The sequence below is a fragment of the Podarcis raffonei genome, chromosome 16, assembly GCF_027172205.1.
Source record: "Podarcis raffonei isolate rPodRaf1 chromosome 16, rPodRaf1.pri, whole genome shotgun sequence".
Taxonomy (NCBI): domain Eukaryota; kingdom Metazoa; phylum Chordata; class Lepidosauria; order Squamata; family Lacertidae; genus Podarcis; species Podarcis raffonei.
In genome coordinates, this window is record NC_070617.1 from 12,066,486 (window position 1) to 12,081,616 (window position 15,131).

Sequence of the window (15,131 nt, forward strand, 5' to 3'; positions counted from 1 at the left end):
ACATTAAGCCAGACCAAAGACAGAAAGGTTGGCTTTGGACAGCCAGGCCACCATGACTGCCCAATCCTGCTGCCAGCCACACACAAAGCACAAGACTTGCCTGCTCTGCAAGTCTTTTAATGGGCTTCCAATGCCCCAATACTCTGGGAATGGAGAATCTGCAGCCTTCTAGATGTACCTAAACTAAAACCCATACCCTCTCAGGCCACTGCCCAGGCTGATTGGAAGCAACATACCCTACAATCCAACGCCATCTGGATTCTGGAAAGACACAGGCTGCCTGTCCCTGGCAAGCTAACTGTGCATTTCACGTATAGGGAGCTGCCTTCCTTAGGAGCCCAGCCCTTAGTCAATCTAGCTCAGTATTGTCTACACCTGTGTTCTTCAAGCTTGGGGCACCAAATACTGCTGGATAGGGCTGGGAATATCTGGTTTTCTACATCACAATAGATCACCAGCTAAACTTATTGATATACCGATATATCACAATGTCTGAAATAAGGATAGAGCATTGGCTGGCTTCATGGTTTTCCCCACATAGTAATTTTAGTATAGCAAACACCCCCACACCCCGAAAAATATTGCCAGGTCAAAAATTATGAAACTCGTATGGACTTCAAACTGGTTTTGGATGATAGATTGCCCAGCCCTACTGCTGGATTACAACTCCCATCATCCATCTGCTTAGCAAATGGTCAGGGATGATGGGAGTTGTAGTCCAACAACATCTGATGAGGCCCAGACACCACTCAAAACCGACAGGCAGTGGCTCTCCCGGCCCCACCTGGAGGTGATGGGATCAGGCCAGAGACCAGACACCCACAAGGACTTGAACCCCTGAGGCTGCCTTACACAGTCAGGCCAGCAGGGCACCCAGCCTAGTAATGTCTGCTGCAACTGGCAGCCTCTCTCCAGGCAGAGGCCTTTCCTAGTCCTCATACCTTAAGTCATATTGGCCGAAGATGGCAGGGGTTGACCCTGGGGCTTTCTGCACCCAAATATTCCCCCCCCCGGCCACAGAAGTCGGACCAGCCCAAATCTTGAGCCCAAGGAACCCCCCACCTCCACCTCCTTGGAACAGCGTTGCCCCTTCTCCTGCCACCAGGCCACCCGCTGCAGTCACAATACAACTCTGGTCTGTGCTTTTATTTGGCCCATCGGTATCAACAAATCCTGAGTTGCATCTGGAGATTACCTCCCCCTCCCCCGAAGAGATGTCGCTAAAATTCCTGCCTTCGCTCAATCTTCAGCAGCTCAACTTCAAAGATTAAGGTTGCGCCACCTGGGGGGAAAAAAGAAAGGGAAATCACGAGTGCAGGCTGGAGGGAGCGGTGCTGGGAAGAAGCATTACCCATCCCAGCCCCTAGAGCAGGTGGCCAGAGGGCCCCTGAAAGCTTTGAGGGCCCCACAGCTGACTGCCTGGAACTCGAGCGGGGCCACTAGGTTTTGATCCCTTCCATTCTCATCTCCTGGTTTTCAAAAGGCCAGTAGGGAGAAGGCAGGTTAAGAGCATGGTATCAACACTTCGCTTGGGGTGGGGAGGAAGCCCCCGCCCACCTGTTCAGAATCCATAGCAGGACTGATTCCAAGGGGGAAAGGGCATGCACGATTTACCTGGGATTTTGGGTGGTGCTCCCCGGTCCCCATAACCTGTGAGCAAAGGGAGAAAAATGGCAAAGTTACCCAAGAGATCAAAGAGTTCCCATAGTGCAGGGATGGAGCGATCTGTGCGATTGTTGTGGGATTTCTTTTTTTAAAAAAATTTTTATTTATAAAATTTTCAAATTTAACAATTAAAAAAAACCATTCCATTTGACTTATACTTCCAATTCTAATCTTTCCACTTTCAGACTTCCTTCAGTCTATCTGGAAATTTTCGTGTTTTCACAGTTATTCACATTTCTTGCATCTATATTGTTTTGTTTTTTTAACCAAATTAATCTTAACAATTATGATAAAACAATATTTCTTTCCATTATTATCACAGAGCTTCTTGAAAACCTACAAACATTGACCTTCACATATATTCGATTGTTGTGGGATTTCAACTCCCAATGACCCCTGCCAAAAAATGATGATGGCAACTCCTTAGAAGATCTTGCCACTGCCACCTCCCTGGGGCAGGTTCTGAACCCAGGAGCCCGATTTCTTCCCCCTCCCCCTCCCCCATTCCAGCTCCTCACCCAGCTCAGAGGGAATGACCAGCTTTCTCTTCTCACCCTCGCACATCCTAGAAAGACCAAAGGAACAGTATAAATTCAGTTACCAACCGAATACAGTACACGGCTTTGCTACTGTATAAAAGCAACACAAAACAGGAGGGCTGGAATCTGACTCGAAAATAATTACTTCATTCATATCACTTAACCTTCCCTTCTAACGTTGCCTAGGGGCAGCTATCAATATAAAAATTACATACAAATGAAAAATAAGCACACTAAATGTAGTTAACACTGGAGAGAAACGCAGGATAGATGAACCGTCCTGATTAACAAGACACTTTAATAAATAAAATGAGCCGGGATAGATGGATTTTCAAAAGATGGCAAAAGGTCATTAGAAGATGCCAGCCAGATCTCCTGGGTGCAATTGCACAGAGTGCTCTCCCCAAACATTCCCGCCAAAGGTGCCGCAGATGCAGTTGGAATACAGCAGAGGCCCTTCCTTGAGGTCATGACCAGATTATGGAATTCTCTGCTCTTTATTAAAAAAAAAAAAGTTCCAGGAGACCCAAATAAATAAAGTTTTAGGAGCTTTCAAGCATCCTTTGAGAAGGGAGAGTGAAAATCTGTGCTTCTGACTTGCCACTGGAGAAATTGCTTCTTTTCCCCGTTCGGGTGCTTGAAAACCAGCAACCACAACACAGCGGTCACTGCCACACCTGATCCCTGCTGGGAGGAAGAATTTACCCAAGCAAGCCCTGATCCCAGCCTTTAATGACTTGTCCAGTCCCCAAGGAGAAGATAAACGGCTGATCACGAGTCAGGCTGCTGTCGAACTCTGTCCCATCCTCCAGCTTGCCCTATGAGAGAGTGCAGAAGTTAAAAGGGGTGTGAGCCAGCCAGGGTTTCTTCTTAAAATATCCAAGATGCTGTTCTTATTATCCCAAAAGAAGAAGAGCCCTGTGAAGTAAGCCCAAAGAGAGCCCATCTAGTCCAGCACCCTGTTCTCACAGTGACCAACTGGATGCCTCGGCGGGAAGGCCGCAAGCAGGACCCAGGCGCAACTCTTGAGAGCCACTGTGGTGTAGTGGTTAAGAGCGGTAGTCTCGTAATCTGGGGAACCGGGTTCGCGTCTCCGCTCCTCCACATACAGCTGCTGGGTGACCTTGGGCCAGTCACACTTCTCTGAAGTCTCTCAGCCCCACTCACCTCACAGAGTGTTTGTTGTGGGGGAGAAAGGGAAAGGAGAATGTTAGCCGCTTTGAGACTCCTTAAAGGGAGTGAAAGGCGGGATATCAAATCCAAACTCTTCTTCTCTCCCCACTTGTGATTCCCAGCAACAGACATTCAGAGACATACAGACAAGGGAGCCAGTGTGGCTAGCAGACACTGATAGCCTGGTTCCTCATGGATTTGTCTACTCTTTTAAAAGTCATCACTACATCTTAATAAAGTGAATTCCATAGCTTTAACTATGTGCAGTTTTAACTAAGCACATGTATACAAACACCCTCCACAGCAGGAGGATGGCCCTCCTGTGGCCCTCCGGAGTCCAGTCATCGCTGGACTACAACTCCCATCATGCTGGCTGGGCTGATGGGAGTTCAACAACATCTGGAGGGCTGAAAGTTCCCCATCCCTGCTCCACCCTAGTAAAGAAACCCCAGGGTGTTTCAGCCTTGCTCTCTCACTGACTGACTAACTCAGGGCACATTCACACATGAGCGTCTATCACTCAGTGATTCACTGCTCCACTGCAGAAAGTGACTCATAAGAACCTGAGAGGCGGAAGCCCTGCTGGGTCAGAGCAAAGGTGAGTCAGGTCGAGGGCCCTGTTTCCTAACAATGGTTAATGAAACGCCTGTTGAGAAGGCCACAAGCAGGACATGAAATTAATACACCCACCCTCTTTTCCCCTGCTGCTCAGATGACCGGGGCCCTCAACTCTGGAATCCTGCCACCATACAGAGCAGGGATAACTGCCAAATTGAGATGGTTTTAAAAGGGGATTATTTATTTACTTGGTACATTTCTGACCCACCCTACATGATTCGATCCCAGGTCCACTTACACATAAATTTTTAATTTATAAAACAAACACATCCCTTTAAAAAAAAACAACTTAAAAAGGGAGGACAAGACTATCAGTGGCTCCCACACACTAATCTCATGATGCAACCTCCAGGATTGTTTTTGAGTCCCATTAGCTGGGGGAAAATAGTGATGCTTATGGGATAAGCTGTCATGCTTATGGGATTCCCAGAAGGATCTAACTGCATAAAAGAGAGCTTTGCTGCATGAAGCCAGTGGCCCATCTAGTCTAGCACTCTGTTCTCAATGGGAAGCATGCGAGCAGAACCAGAGGGCAATGCTGCTCTCCCTAACTGTGATTCCCAGCAACATAGAATTCAGTAGCATACTGGCTGGCTGCTATGGGAAAGAGGAAACTGAACTAGGTAGCCTTTGGTTTGATCCAGAGGGGCTCTGCTTATGTTCTCTGGCCAGAGGTCTGGAAATTGCAGAAAGGAACGAGGTAGAGTAACCTCATGTCCATATGGTTGGAATCAAAGGGGGGTAAAAGCTCCACCCCCTTCTCCTCCTCACACAGGGAACACAGAATTTTTCTCTGGTTGTCCATTTCCTGCATTCAAATTGCCATGTAACACAGCAGTCATTGTGTGAGTCAGCAAGGATGCATGGCTGAAAAAAGCAGCTGACCCAAGCATATGCTGCAATGGCAGCATTTAGTAGTGGGTGCAGAATTCAGTTGCTTCAAGAATTCCTTTTTTAAAAAAGCTAAGCATCTAGTCCTTATGGTCACAAAAATTTCCGTCAAAGCCTTGGAGATACTCCTTGCGAAATCTCAGAGGGGTTGCTGAATTCAGATGTCAAGGAGTAGACAGTTCCATGAGACACAAGACACGTGTGCCTAATTTACAGTAGGATTCTTTTTTTCTTTTATTTCTTTCTGTTGAAGCTCTGAACGTGGGTCACCCACAGACGTCTGCCTTCCTAAACAAACCCAACCCCACCAACTTAGCAACCACACACACACACCAATTTTGGCAGGAGTTGCTGACTCTCACTGCTTCAGGTCAGGGATGGGGAACCTGCAGGCCCTCCCGGCTGTTGGGCTCCAGCTCCCATCAACCACAGTGAGCATGGCCAACAGTGAGGGATGATGGGAGCTGAAGTTTTGCAATACCTGGAGGCAGGCAGGCAGGTCCCCCAGCCCTTCCCAAAGAGCCACAACTCTGTGATGAGAGAGCAGGGGCTGGAGTCTAGAAATGCATGGAAGGCCCGACAGGTTCTCCAGTGGATTACAATTCACCCTTTGACAATTATGTCTCTCCCCCGTGGCTTCTGGAAAAGACATAAGGGATTCGAAAACCACATCTTTCGAGGCCCACTAATTGAAATATGGGAAAGGTACAAAAACCTGTTGGAGCCTAAAGTTCCACACTGGTTATCACCTCTTGAAGTGTTAAGTGTGAAAAAGATTAATATGAGAAGTAACTGGGTAACATACAGCCAATTATTAATTAAAGAAGGTGGGAAATGGAGATTGAAACCTTATGGGCAGGTTAAAGAACTAGTATTTGATTGGCTACAGTATTTCCAAATAAATGCAATGTTTAAAAAAGACAACAAAGAAAGAGGATATGTGGATAAAGACTCTAAATTTCAGACAGAAATTATAGACAATGATGTGAAAACTTTATCTAAAATGTATAAGATGTTGTTAGATTGGAATTTAGTAGATGAGGAAGTCAAGTCCGTTATGATTCACTGGGCTAGAGATGTGGGCCATAGTATACAATTTGAAGATTGGGAAAAACTGTGGAAAGATGGATTAAACTTTACAGCATGTACGACAATAAAAGAAAATGTCATGAAGATGTTTTATAGGTGGTATATAACACCTATAAAATTATCGAAAATGTACAAGGTTTGTAATAAGTGCTGGAAATGCAAAGACAAGGAAGGCTCCTTTTACCACATGTGGTGGGAGTGTAGAAAAGTGAAAGAATTCTGGGAAAAAATATATATTGAACTCAAGAAGATCCTAAAATATACGTTTTTAAAGAAACCAGAAATCTTCCTATTGGGGATACTAGGGAACGAGATACAAAAGAAGGATTGTAAATTTGTGTACTACGCGGTTACAGCAGCAAGGGTAACGCTAGCCCAGAAGTGGAAACAGCAGGAAATACCAACGGTGGATGAGTGGAGAACAAAATTATTAGACTACGCGGAGTTGGATAAATTGACAGGAAAGATTAGATATTTAAGAGACCAAAAGTTCATTAAGGATTGGGGAAAATATGTAGATTACCTGGAATATATAAGTGAGGGACAAACAACGTTAAGGGGATTTAAAGAAGCATTGTGAAAGACGAAGAGTTATTGACTAAAGGGAATAGAAGAGAGAGATATATATATTGTCAATATAAGCTAGGAAATGCGTAATCTTAATTATTACCACGAATGATTTACGGACAAGCTGAAGGAAGTCTTATAAGAGATGGAAATGTGAAATATCTGATGTGAAACATGTAACGTGTACTATTTTTTTTCTTCTTTTCTTTTTATTTTCTTCTTATTTTTTGTTTATCTTTTATTTGTAAATCAATAAAAAATTTAAATATGGAAAAGACCCCGCAAACCTCAAGGTGCTCAGCTAACACTGACCTGCCCTTCCACATCACGCCTGCAGCACTCACCGTATAATGCATGTGGAGCACATCACCCTTGCGGGACTTGATGGGGCAGTTGTCCACCCGCTTCTTGACCCCAATCTGGAGCTTCCGTTTGCCTTCCGTGCCCAGAACTAGCGAGAAGACTGCACACAGCGCCAGAGCAAGTAACGCTGCTCCTTGGGTCACCTGCATCGCATAAGCTCCTGGAAGGGCAGAAACTGGTTAGCTGGGGAGAGCGCTCTGAGGCTAAAAGTCTACTGTCACCATTATCTCTTGCTTTGCTGATCACAATGTTACAGGAAGGCGGAAATGGAGCTGGCTTCCTGGCAGTGGTGTCGCTGCCTTTTACTAGGAGGCAGGGGGAAGTTGGAGCTGTCTATGTGCACCAATGGGAGTACTTGAATGGCTCCACCAGGGTGCCCACACAGCCCTGATTTCCCCAACACTTCATCCCTCCCTATAAGCAGCAGTGACACTGCTGCTGGCAAGCAGGCGCAGCAGGCCCGCCCCACACTGGGCAAGCTACTTCTGCGGAAAGGGGTCCATTCAGCAGCTGCCAGACATAGGGTTTGGTTCACTGTCCTTGTACATACAGGAAAAGGAATAATGGGGAAGAGCTCCAGTCCTTCCATGCTGACACATACCAAGACATGAGTTCTATTTGGGAAGGTCCACAACACAGTCATAAACACCTGCCTTGCATGCAGAAGGTCCCAGGTTCAACAGTCAGGTAGGGCCCTGCCCCGTTTTTCACATGATGCCCCAATGAACAGAACAGAAGCCTCCTCCCCATGAAGGCCCATCCTTGAATTACAGTAATTCATGCAAATTCAACACTCCCGCCCCAGTCGCCAGCACCCCCAGCTCCTACCCTGGCATGCAACAGCATGCGGTCCATTCAGGTCCCCCCAGGAGCCTCCGGACCCCGACTTACCCGTGCGGCCGGAGGCGCCTTGGACTCTGCTCCCTCCCCTGGTGGCAGCCGCCGCCACCCCACTCCAGATTCTCTCAAGGATACTGGGCTGTAGCCACCCCAGGAATAATCCAGCAAGGTCTCTCTGCTCCACCCTCCCTCCTCTACTCCCTAGTCCTCTAGACAGGATCTCCCCATATGAAATCATCCTTATTTCTAACCCTTTCCCTCAGGTATGAGCCTAGCATTTCCTCCCCCCTCCCTCCCAGGTGCAGTATCTCCCTCCCCCAACCCATGCCCCCCAAATAGCACCCCCGCCCTAAGATACCCCATATCCACCCTCACCTTGCCCCCCTTTCCTAGGGCCCTCCTTACGGAAGGTCCAAACCCTGGTCTCCTCTGCTTCATCTTCTTCATTACAATTTGTCACCTTGGCCCAGACCCACATGATCCCAGCCCCAGAGGGATCCCTCACCTTGTGAATCCAGACATCCCCAGGACCCCCACCCGCAGGAACTGGCTTCTCTCGGGGGATCCAGACCTGGCTACGTTCTGGGGAACAACCGACACCCCTAGATTCGGGCTTCCACTCTCTCTGCTTCCCCTGGGGACTGGCTTCCCGTTGCAGCCACGGCAGCCCCATCCTATCAGAGGCCCTAGCTGGCTTGCGGGGCACCCAGACCTGCCCAGAAGCCTCCGCAGGGTCCCGGTACCACTCCTTCTGGACCCACATCCCAGCTCCCCTTACAGGATCCCTCTGGGGACCCACATGCCCCAAGATCCCCCCGGAGTGGCTGCGGCTGACGCCCCGCGCCGGGAACTCTGGTTCCTCGCCGCCTCTTCCTCTGACCACTCCGGGGCCCCCCGCACCCAACTCCCAATCCTCCCTGTGGGAGAGCTGGGTCCCCACCTCTTTGGGGGCGCCCTTTCCTTTCACGGCCACAGCCACGCAGGACTCGCAGACCCCCACGCACCACGAGGCTCTCTTCTCCTGCCTCGCTGCTTGGCTGCTCCTCCCTGAGCCGGGCGGAGGGCGGCCCAGGCTCTCCAGGCTCCCGCTGCCTGGGGGGCCCCCAAACCCACGAGGCCCCCATCTGCTCATCGTGACTCTCCTCGGGCCACCCTGTCCCTGCGGGGCCTTCCCCACGGCTGGGGCCTGGATCCCCCCATTATCAAGGGCCCCCACGCCTGGACCCCAGGACACCTGGGTCCCTACGTCCCTCCGCTCCAGCTTCCGTGGCTCCTGCGTTGCCGCCGGCCCTGCGAGGCCCTCCTCGCTACCAGCCACCCCCCACTTGGGTGCGCCGGACGCCTGGGTCCCTTTGGGCCCGCTGGAGCCTCCCCGCTCCCTCCAGCCCGCCTCTTGGGGCTGCCCCATATCTAGGTCCCCAGGCTGCTGCTGCCGACCCTCGCTCGGTCCAAGGCTCCTGGGCGCCCCCCTTCCCTGTCCCCCCGTCTCCTCAGGACCCCCCATCCGCCCCCCCTCCTCACCTCTCCTTTCCTCAACGGATACCACCCCCCTCTGCGCATGCGCGCCTCGTAACGCTGATTTGCCTAACAACAAGGGAAGCAGCCGTGGGGTCCGCCATGTTCCTTCGCCCGCGCCGAGGCAGGTTGGCCGCCGTCACGTGATCAGCGCGGCCCCATGTGACAGGCGCTCGGCTAGCTATTTTATAAAAATCAATGACCGGCATTACGATTCTGGTTCTCTTCACTCGGGACATGGGAGAATTAATCAGCGAAATAAAAGCATGCCCCCCCCCAAAAAATACAAAAATTATAACGGCCCCGGCTTGCACGTGACAAGGGCAAGGCGTCACTTCCGTTCTGGGCTGAGGCATATGAGCTGCAGTAGGCGCACTGACGTGTGAGAGCGCCCCCTGGTGTTGGAGTGGAGAAAGGGGGCTCCCCGGCCTCTCTGAAAGTGGCCTCGTATTCATCACGTGGCTCCGATGATGATGATGATTACCCCGTCCATCTGACTATGAGGGCTCTAGCCACACTGAGCGGCTTCCAACAAATAAGTCTGTCGTAAAGTGAGCTTCTTGGTGAAATTTTGGAACATATTATTTCCTTAATGCGGTTTTATTTTATTTTTTAATTGTTAATTTAATTTATTTTCCTTTCTCCCCATGCATTGTAAAGCCTACATTTCAGCCAGCTCCCCAAGTGGTTAACAAGAAAAATTGATTTCAATTTTTTTAAAAAAATCATTGGGTAAAATCTTCCTTGGCATGCAATTTATTTTAATGTATTCATTGATTTAATAATTTTCATTTATTTCAGCAGTCCAATGCACACTGACGTTGGAGCAAATCTCACTGATAGGAAATAGGGCTTACTCCCCAGTAGACATTCATAAGTGATTTCCTACCCCCCCCCCCGCGCGCGCAGTCAGGTGAATTTACGAACACAAGAACCTGCCTCAGATCTTGGATCTATCTAGCTCTCGGTCAATATAGACTGGTAGTGGCTGTCCAGGATTTCAGTCAGGGGTCTTTGCCAGGGATACGTGGAGATGCCAGGAATCGAACCTGGAACCTTCTGCATGCAAAGCAGATGCTCTACCGCTGAGCTATGGCCCTTCCCCAAATGTGCTGTACCCACTGCATTGCAGCCTCTCCTTGTGTGATGCAAACCAAACGAGCAAGAGGAGAGGGTCATTCACCCCTGATGCTCTAGTATTTTTGTGCGCCAACACCCATCCTCCCTTCCTAGCTTTTAGTAGTGGCCTTGGGAAAGGTGGCTGCGGAGAGAGATTTCTCCCCCCAACTCAACATTCAGGCCTCCAACTGGGCTCTGTAAATATTGACTCTTCCAAGGTTAGGGCCAAAGTCTGCTTGGAAACCCCACAAGGCAGCTTTTCCAAATGCCCATTCCTGGGAAAGACATGGCCCTGTGTCCCAGGCTGCCCATAGGACAAGGGAGATGAACCTGAGTTAGGAGGCCCCACAGGTCCCTTCCACTTCCAAGAATCTTGTTTCTGAATGTGGCCAAAGGTCACTCTCATCCGATGCCCTGTTTCCAAGGCCGGCCAGTCAGATGTTTTTCGGGAAGACCACAAGCAAAGGGATAGAGGAAACAGTCCTCCCCTGTAATTGGCCTCCCTCTTCTCTGGGTATTGTGCCTCTGGACATGGAAGTTCTATTTTAGCTGTGGCAGTAAGGCTGGTTCCAGAAGGTTGGCAGCGCTTGGTATTTACCAGGGCCCCAAGACCCATGGCGCTGCAACATCTTCTTCGAACAAAACACCCAGGAAGATCAGGAGTAGCCTGGGAGAAGTCTCAGTTTGCACATCATGGCTGTTCCAAATTATGGGGGCCCAATGAGAGTTCAGTGCCTGAGCCCACTCCCAAATCCTGGAGCCATCGATTTTCCTCCATGGATGTGTCCTATCCCATTTCAAAGCCAGGGAAAGCAGTTGCTATCACCACCACCTCCTGAGGCAGCCAATTCAATAAATTAACAATGTACTATGTGATGAATTAAATTTATTTTGGCTGTCCTGGATGTCTTGCCAGTCAGTTTTGTTGGCTAGCCCCAAGTTCCATTACTACAAGAGAGGGTGGGTAAATTGCCTTCCTCCCCACTTTCTTCACCAACACATGCTTTTATCATCCTCTGTCGTGCTTCTCTTGGGCATCTTTGATTCTTAACCCAGGGATGGGGGACCTCAGCCCCATGGGACACATATGGACCTCCATCTGGCCCTTGGGACCCTCCCCAGGCCACACCCCCTCCAGGGCCCAGCTCTGCAACCTCCTTGAAGGTTTTGCCTGGCTGGAATCTGTCCTTGAACTGTGATAATGCTCTTGCTTATCTGGATGGGTAATAGAATGTGTATATAGAAACCAACCTGTATCTTTAAAAGTAGAGACATCACCTTGCCAACAAAGGTCCGTATAGTTAAAGCTATGGTTTTCCCAGTAGTGATGTATGGAAGTGAGAGCTGGACCATAAAGAAGGCTGATCACCGAAGAATTGATGCTTTTGAATTATGGTGCTGGAGGAGACTCTTGAGAGTCCCATGGACTGCAAGAAGATCAAACGCATCCATTCTTAAGGAAATCAGCCCTGAGTGCTCACTGGAAGGACAGATCCTGAAGCTGAGGCTCCAATACTTTGGCCACCTCATGAGAAGAGAAGACTCCCTGGAAAAGACCCTGATGTTGGGAAAGATGGAGGGCACAAGGAGAAGGGGACGACAGAAGATGAGATGGTTGGATGGTGTTCTTGAAGCTACCAGCATGAGTTTGATCCAACTGCAGGAGGCAGTGGAAGACAGGAGTGCCTGGTGTGCTCTGGTCCATGGGGTCACAAACAGTCGGACACGACTAAACGACTAAACAACAACATAGAAACCAACCAATTGCACAAAGGTAAGATTTACATTTGTTACTCCACCCACTTTTGCCTTTGGCCCCGCCCACCCCTGACATGTGGCCCCCCCCCAGGAACTTGTCAAGAATAGAATGTGGCCCTCAAGCTGAAAAAATGTTCCCCACTCCTGTTTTAACTGAAAAGTCTGTGAACTAGAGTTATTAGAAGACTGCTATTCCCCTTCCCACAGCTACAATTCCCTGGGAAAAGGGATTGGTGGCTAAATCACTCCGGGTATTCTTTTGGTACTGACATGCTTGCCACCCTGGGATCCTTTGGTGGAATTACAGTACTGTACAGTAAGCCCACAACCTGCGTGCATGTATCTTGTGCACATTCAGCCTTATGGACTTGGGAAAGATTAAAAAATATACAGTATATATTAAGGGAGCAGATAGGGAAAAAAAGACTTCTGCAATCCCAACCGCCATTGCACCCAATGTGTTTTGACTATGTGCAATTTTGGCTTTAGGTGCAATCCCTGGAACATAACCCCTGTGTAAGTTGCTGGCTTAATTTATAAATTTAGCAAAATAATAATAATTAGGGTTGGCCCAGGTCAGGAGCACCCCAGACCCTGAGATTTCGGGGCCCAAACCTGAGACCTGGGGAGGCCACTGGTGACATCATCAAGGGTGGCCCATCCATTAGGCAAGATGAAGCTACTTGCTTCAGGCAGCAGATCTGCCTCCCTGCACCAGCAGGCTTTCACCCATGGCCCACATAACCCCACTGCCCTTGCCACTGCATCAGGGCAAGATTGGTGGCAGGGTGTAGGCAAAACACCTCGGGCCAGCCCTGGGGGTCATAGGGAGACAAGCCCTGGTGTTGTGATGGGGGTGGGCCCTGGTGATTCTTCCTTTGCGCTCCCTCCCACCACTGAGCCCTGGAGACGGAGGTTAATTGGGAGAGGGGAGGGGAGGAGGGCAGATCCCTCAGAGAGTCTGTGCAATAATTTGGAGCTGGCTCCCGCTGGACTAAAGCTTGCAAGCTGCATGCGTAGTCTTCTTGATCAATTCTTTTCCAGGCACTCTCTCCCACGTGGAGATTTGAGCCCTCCCCCTGCCAGCTGGAAGGGGCCAAGCAAACCTGGAGGCTTCAGGGCAGCCCTGGAGGTCTGGCAGCCCTAGGAATAATAGATAGCGGAGTATGGTATGTGACCTGGTCAAGAGAGAGGGGGAGGCACAAGAGAGAGGGGGAGGCAGGAAGCTCCCGGGCACATGTCAGCCAAAGAAGGGGAAGGGTGAAATATTGTGCAGAGGCCCAGGCGCCAGAGCCGAGGCTGTGAACACACTCAATGCAAACCCTTCCAAAGAGACCACCACAATATATTAGACATATATGGTCTGGAGACTAGCCGATAGCGAAATATGTAAATACTTGTAAGTGCAACAAAATGAGCAGAAAGGAGAGAAGACCACGGACACGTCATCTCAAGGCCAACCAGCCATTCTAAAGACAAGATCTTCAAAGGCAGCCGTGCTGCCAGCTCAATGCAGTTTTGCGATGTGATTTAGCCATATATGTCAAAGAGCAACTGTCTGTTTCCCAGCCTCTGTTTTGGTGGACGATTTTGGCCAGAAGTTAGAATTGACACCGCCCCCCCCAGCACCCTTGGCTCTGTCCCTGGTCCAGGAACCAGACTCACAGAGATGTGAAAAGCCATTTTTCTGCACCCATGGCCAACTGCCCCACACCCTGATGTCATTTCATGGGGAAACTGGCTGGTGTACCTGAACCCTGCAGTAAGTAGGATTGACCCATCCTGTTCAGGAAGTCTGGTCCTGCTTGGGCCACTCCCAAGGGCCAACTTGGACAAATGGGTGGGAAAGCCCACCTGCCAATCACCTTACATCAGTGTAACATCAGATGATTGGCATGTGGGCAGTCCCACCTACCTGTTAAAAGTCTGGGGAGGTGGGTGGACCATTCAGAGAGCTGTAGATCTTTGCGAAGTGCTGGGGAACCTGCCTCCTTCCAGATATTGCTGGACTACAATTCCCATCATTCCTGGCCACGCTGGCTGAGTCGTGAGTCCAGTAACATTTGGAGTGCCCGCATGTAATTATCTGTATGGCAGGCTTTGCCCTGTGATATGCGTACAAAGGAAGAAATGACAAGCCTTCCCCTGAGCACATGAGGAGTGCATACGCACACACAGTTTCTAGGATTCAAAGGCTTCCAGGTTGAAGAACCTGTGGCTCCCGCAATTGGGAAGGCTTTGAAGTCCTCGCACGTCCCCATTTAGGATCAATCTGCTTGTTGTTATGGAGCCAGCTCCTTATTCTTCTAGTTATGTGAAACTCACACAGCCAGGATCCCCCGACACACACACACTGACACACACAGCCGGCATGGCCTGGGGAATCCATGCGGAGAAGCACGTCTCCGCCTGGCACTGCCAACGCTGGGCATGGCTGGGCCCATTCAGCCAGCCTGGGAAAGAAAGGAGCGAGGGACTCAGTCATTCACGGGCCCTGAAAAGAGGAGTCGAGTTCCACGGGGCTGGGGAGGGCCAGAGGGAGGGCGCTGTGCTAACAACGGCAGCCCAACTGGAGCTGCAGGAAAAGCCCGGCACTGCTTCACCCTGGCCAAAATACCTTGCCAATTTATAAACAGCTAACCATTAGCCATAATAGCTAAATGGGAACAGTGGAGCAGCAAGTAGACATGGAGCCAAATGGAGCCTCCACAAGCAGAGGCAGTCTGCTTCATACCAGATGCTGGCAGTGGGAGATGGCTATTGTCTCCATGCCATGCTTTGTGGGCTTCCCAGGGGCGTCTGGCTGCTGACCACTGATGGAAGCAGGATGCTGGGGCAGGTAGAGGGTAGACTCTGGATTTTTACTTCTCTGTGGCCTGGCAGAAGACTTGCTTGTCTCTTCCAGAAATGCAAAGAATGCCCTTCTCAGAATGAGGCAGTCTCCTCTAGGGTATAACAGGGATCCCTTGTGGATACTTTCTCATCCATTCATAG

General features: G+C 49.8%; 1 protein-coding gene and 1 non-coding gene across 5 annotated transcripts; both read right to left on the reverse strand.

Moving 5' to 3' along the window:
- Positions 1 to 1,196: 1,196 nt before the first annotated feature.
- Positions 1,197 to 9,390, reverse strand: LOC128403354 (peptidyl-prolyl cis-trans isomerase FKBP2-like). 4 transcript variants are annotated; one of them, XM_053368060.1, is made up of 6 exons: positions 9,267 to 9,390; positions 6,887 to 7,065; positions 2,910 to 3,022; positions 2,184 to 2,230; positions 1,615 to 1,650; positions 1,197 to 1,282 (listed from the first exon to the last, which is right to left on the reverse strand). In XM_053368060.1, exons 2-6 carry the CDS (start codon positions 7,052 to 7,054, stop codon positions 1,221 to 1,223), a joined length of 426 nt encoding a protein of 141 aa, XP_053224035.1. In that variant the 5' UTR covers positions 7,055 to 7,065; positions 9,267 to 9,390; the 3' UTR covers positions 1,197 to 1,220. The 4 variants fall into 4 exon arrangements, with proteins under 4 accessions (XP_053224035.1, XP_053224034.1, XP_053224032.1 ...); XM_053368059.1 differs by lacking the exon at positions 9,267 to 9,390 and adding an exon at positions 8,686 to 9,200; XM_053368057.1 differs by lacking the exon at positions 9,267 to 9,390 and adding an exon at positions 8,121 to 8,607.
- Positions 9,391 to 10,288: 898 nt separating this feature from the next.
- Positions 10,289 to 10,359, reverse strand: TRNAA-UGC (transfer RNA alanine (anticodon UGC)). Its single transcript has one exon. It is a non-coding gene; the product is annotated as a tRNA-Ala (tRNA).
- Between the last annotated feature and the right edge of the window lie 4,772 nt (positions 10,360 to 15,131).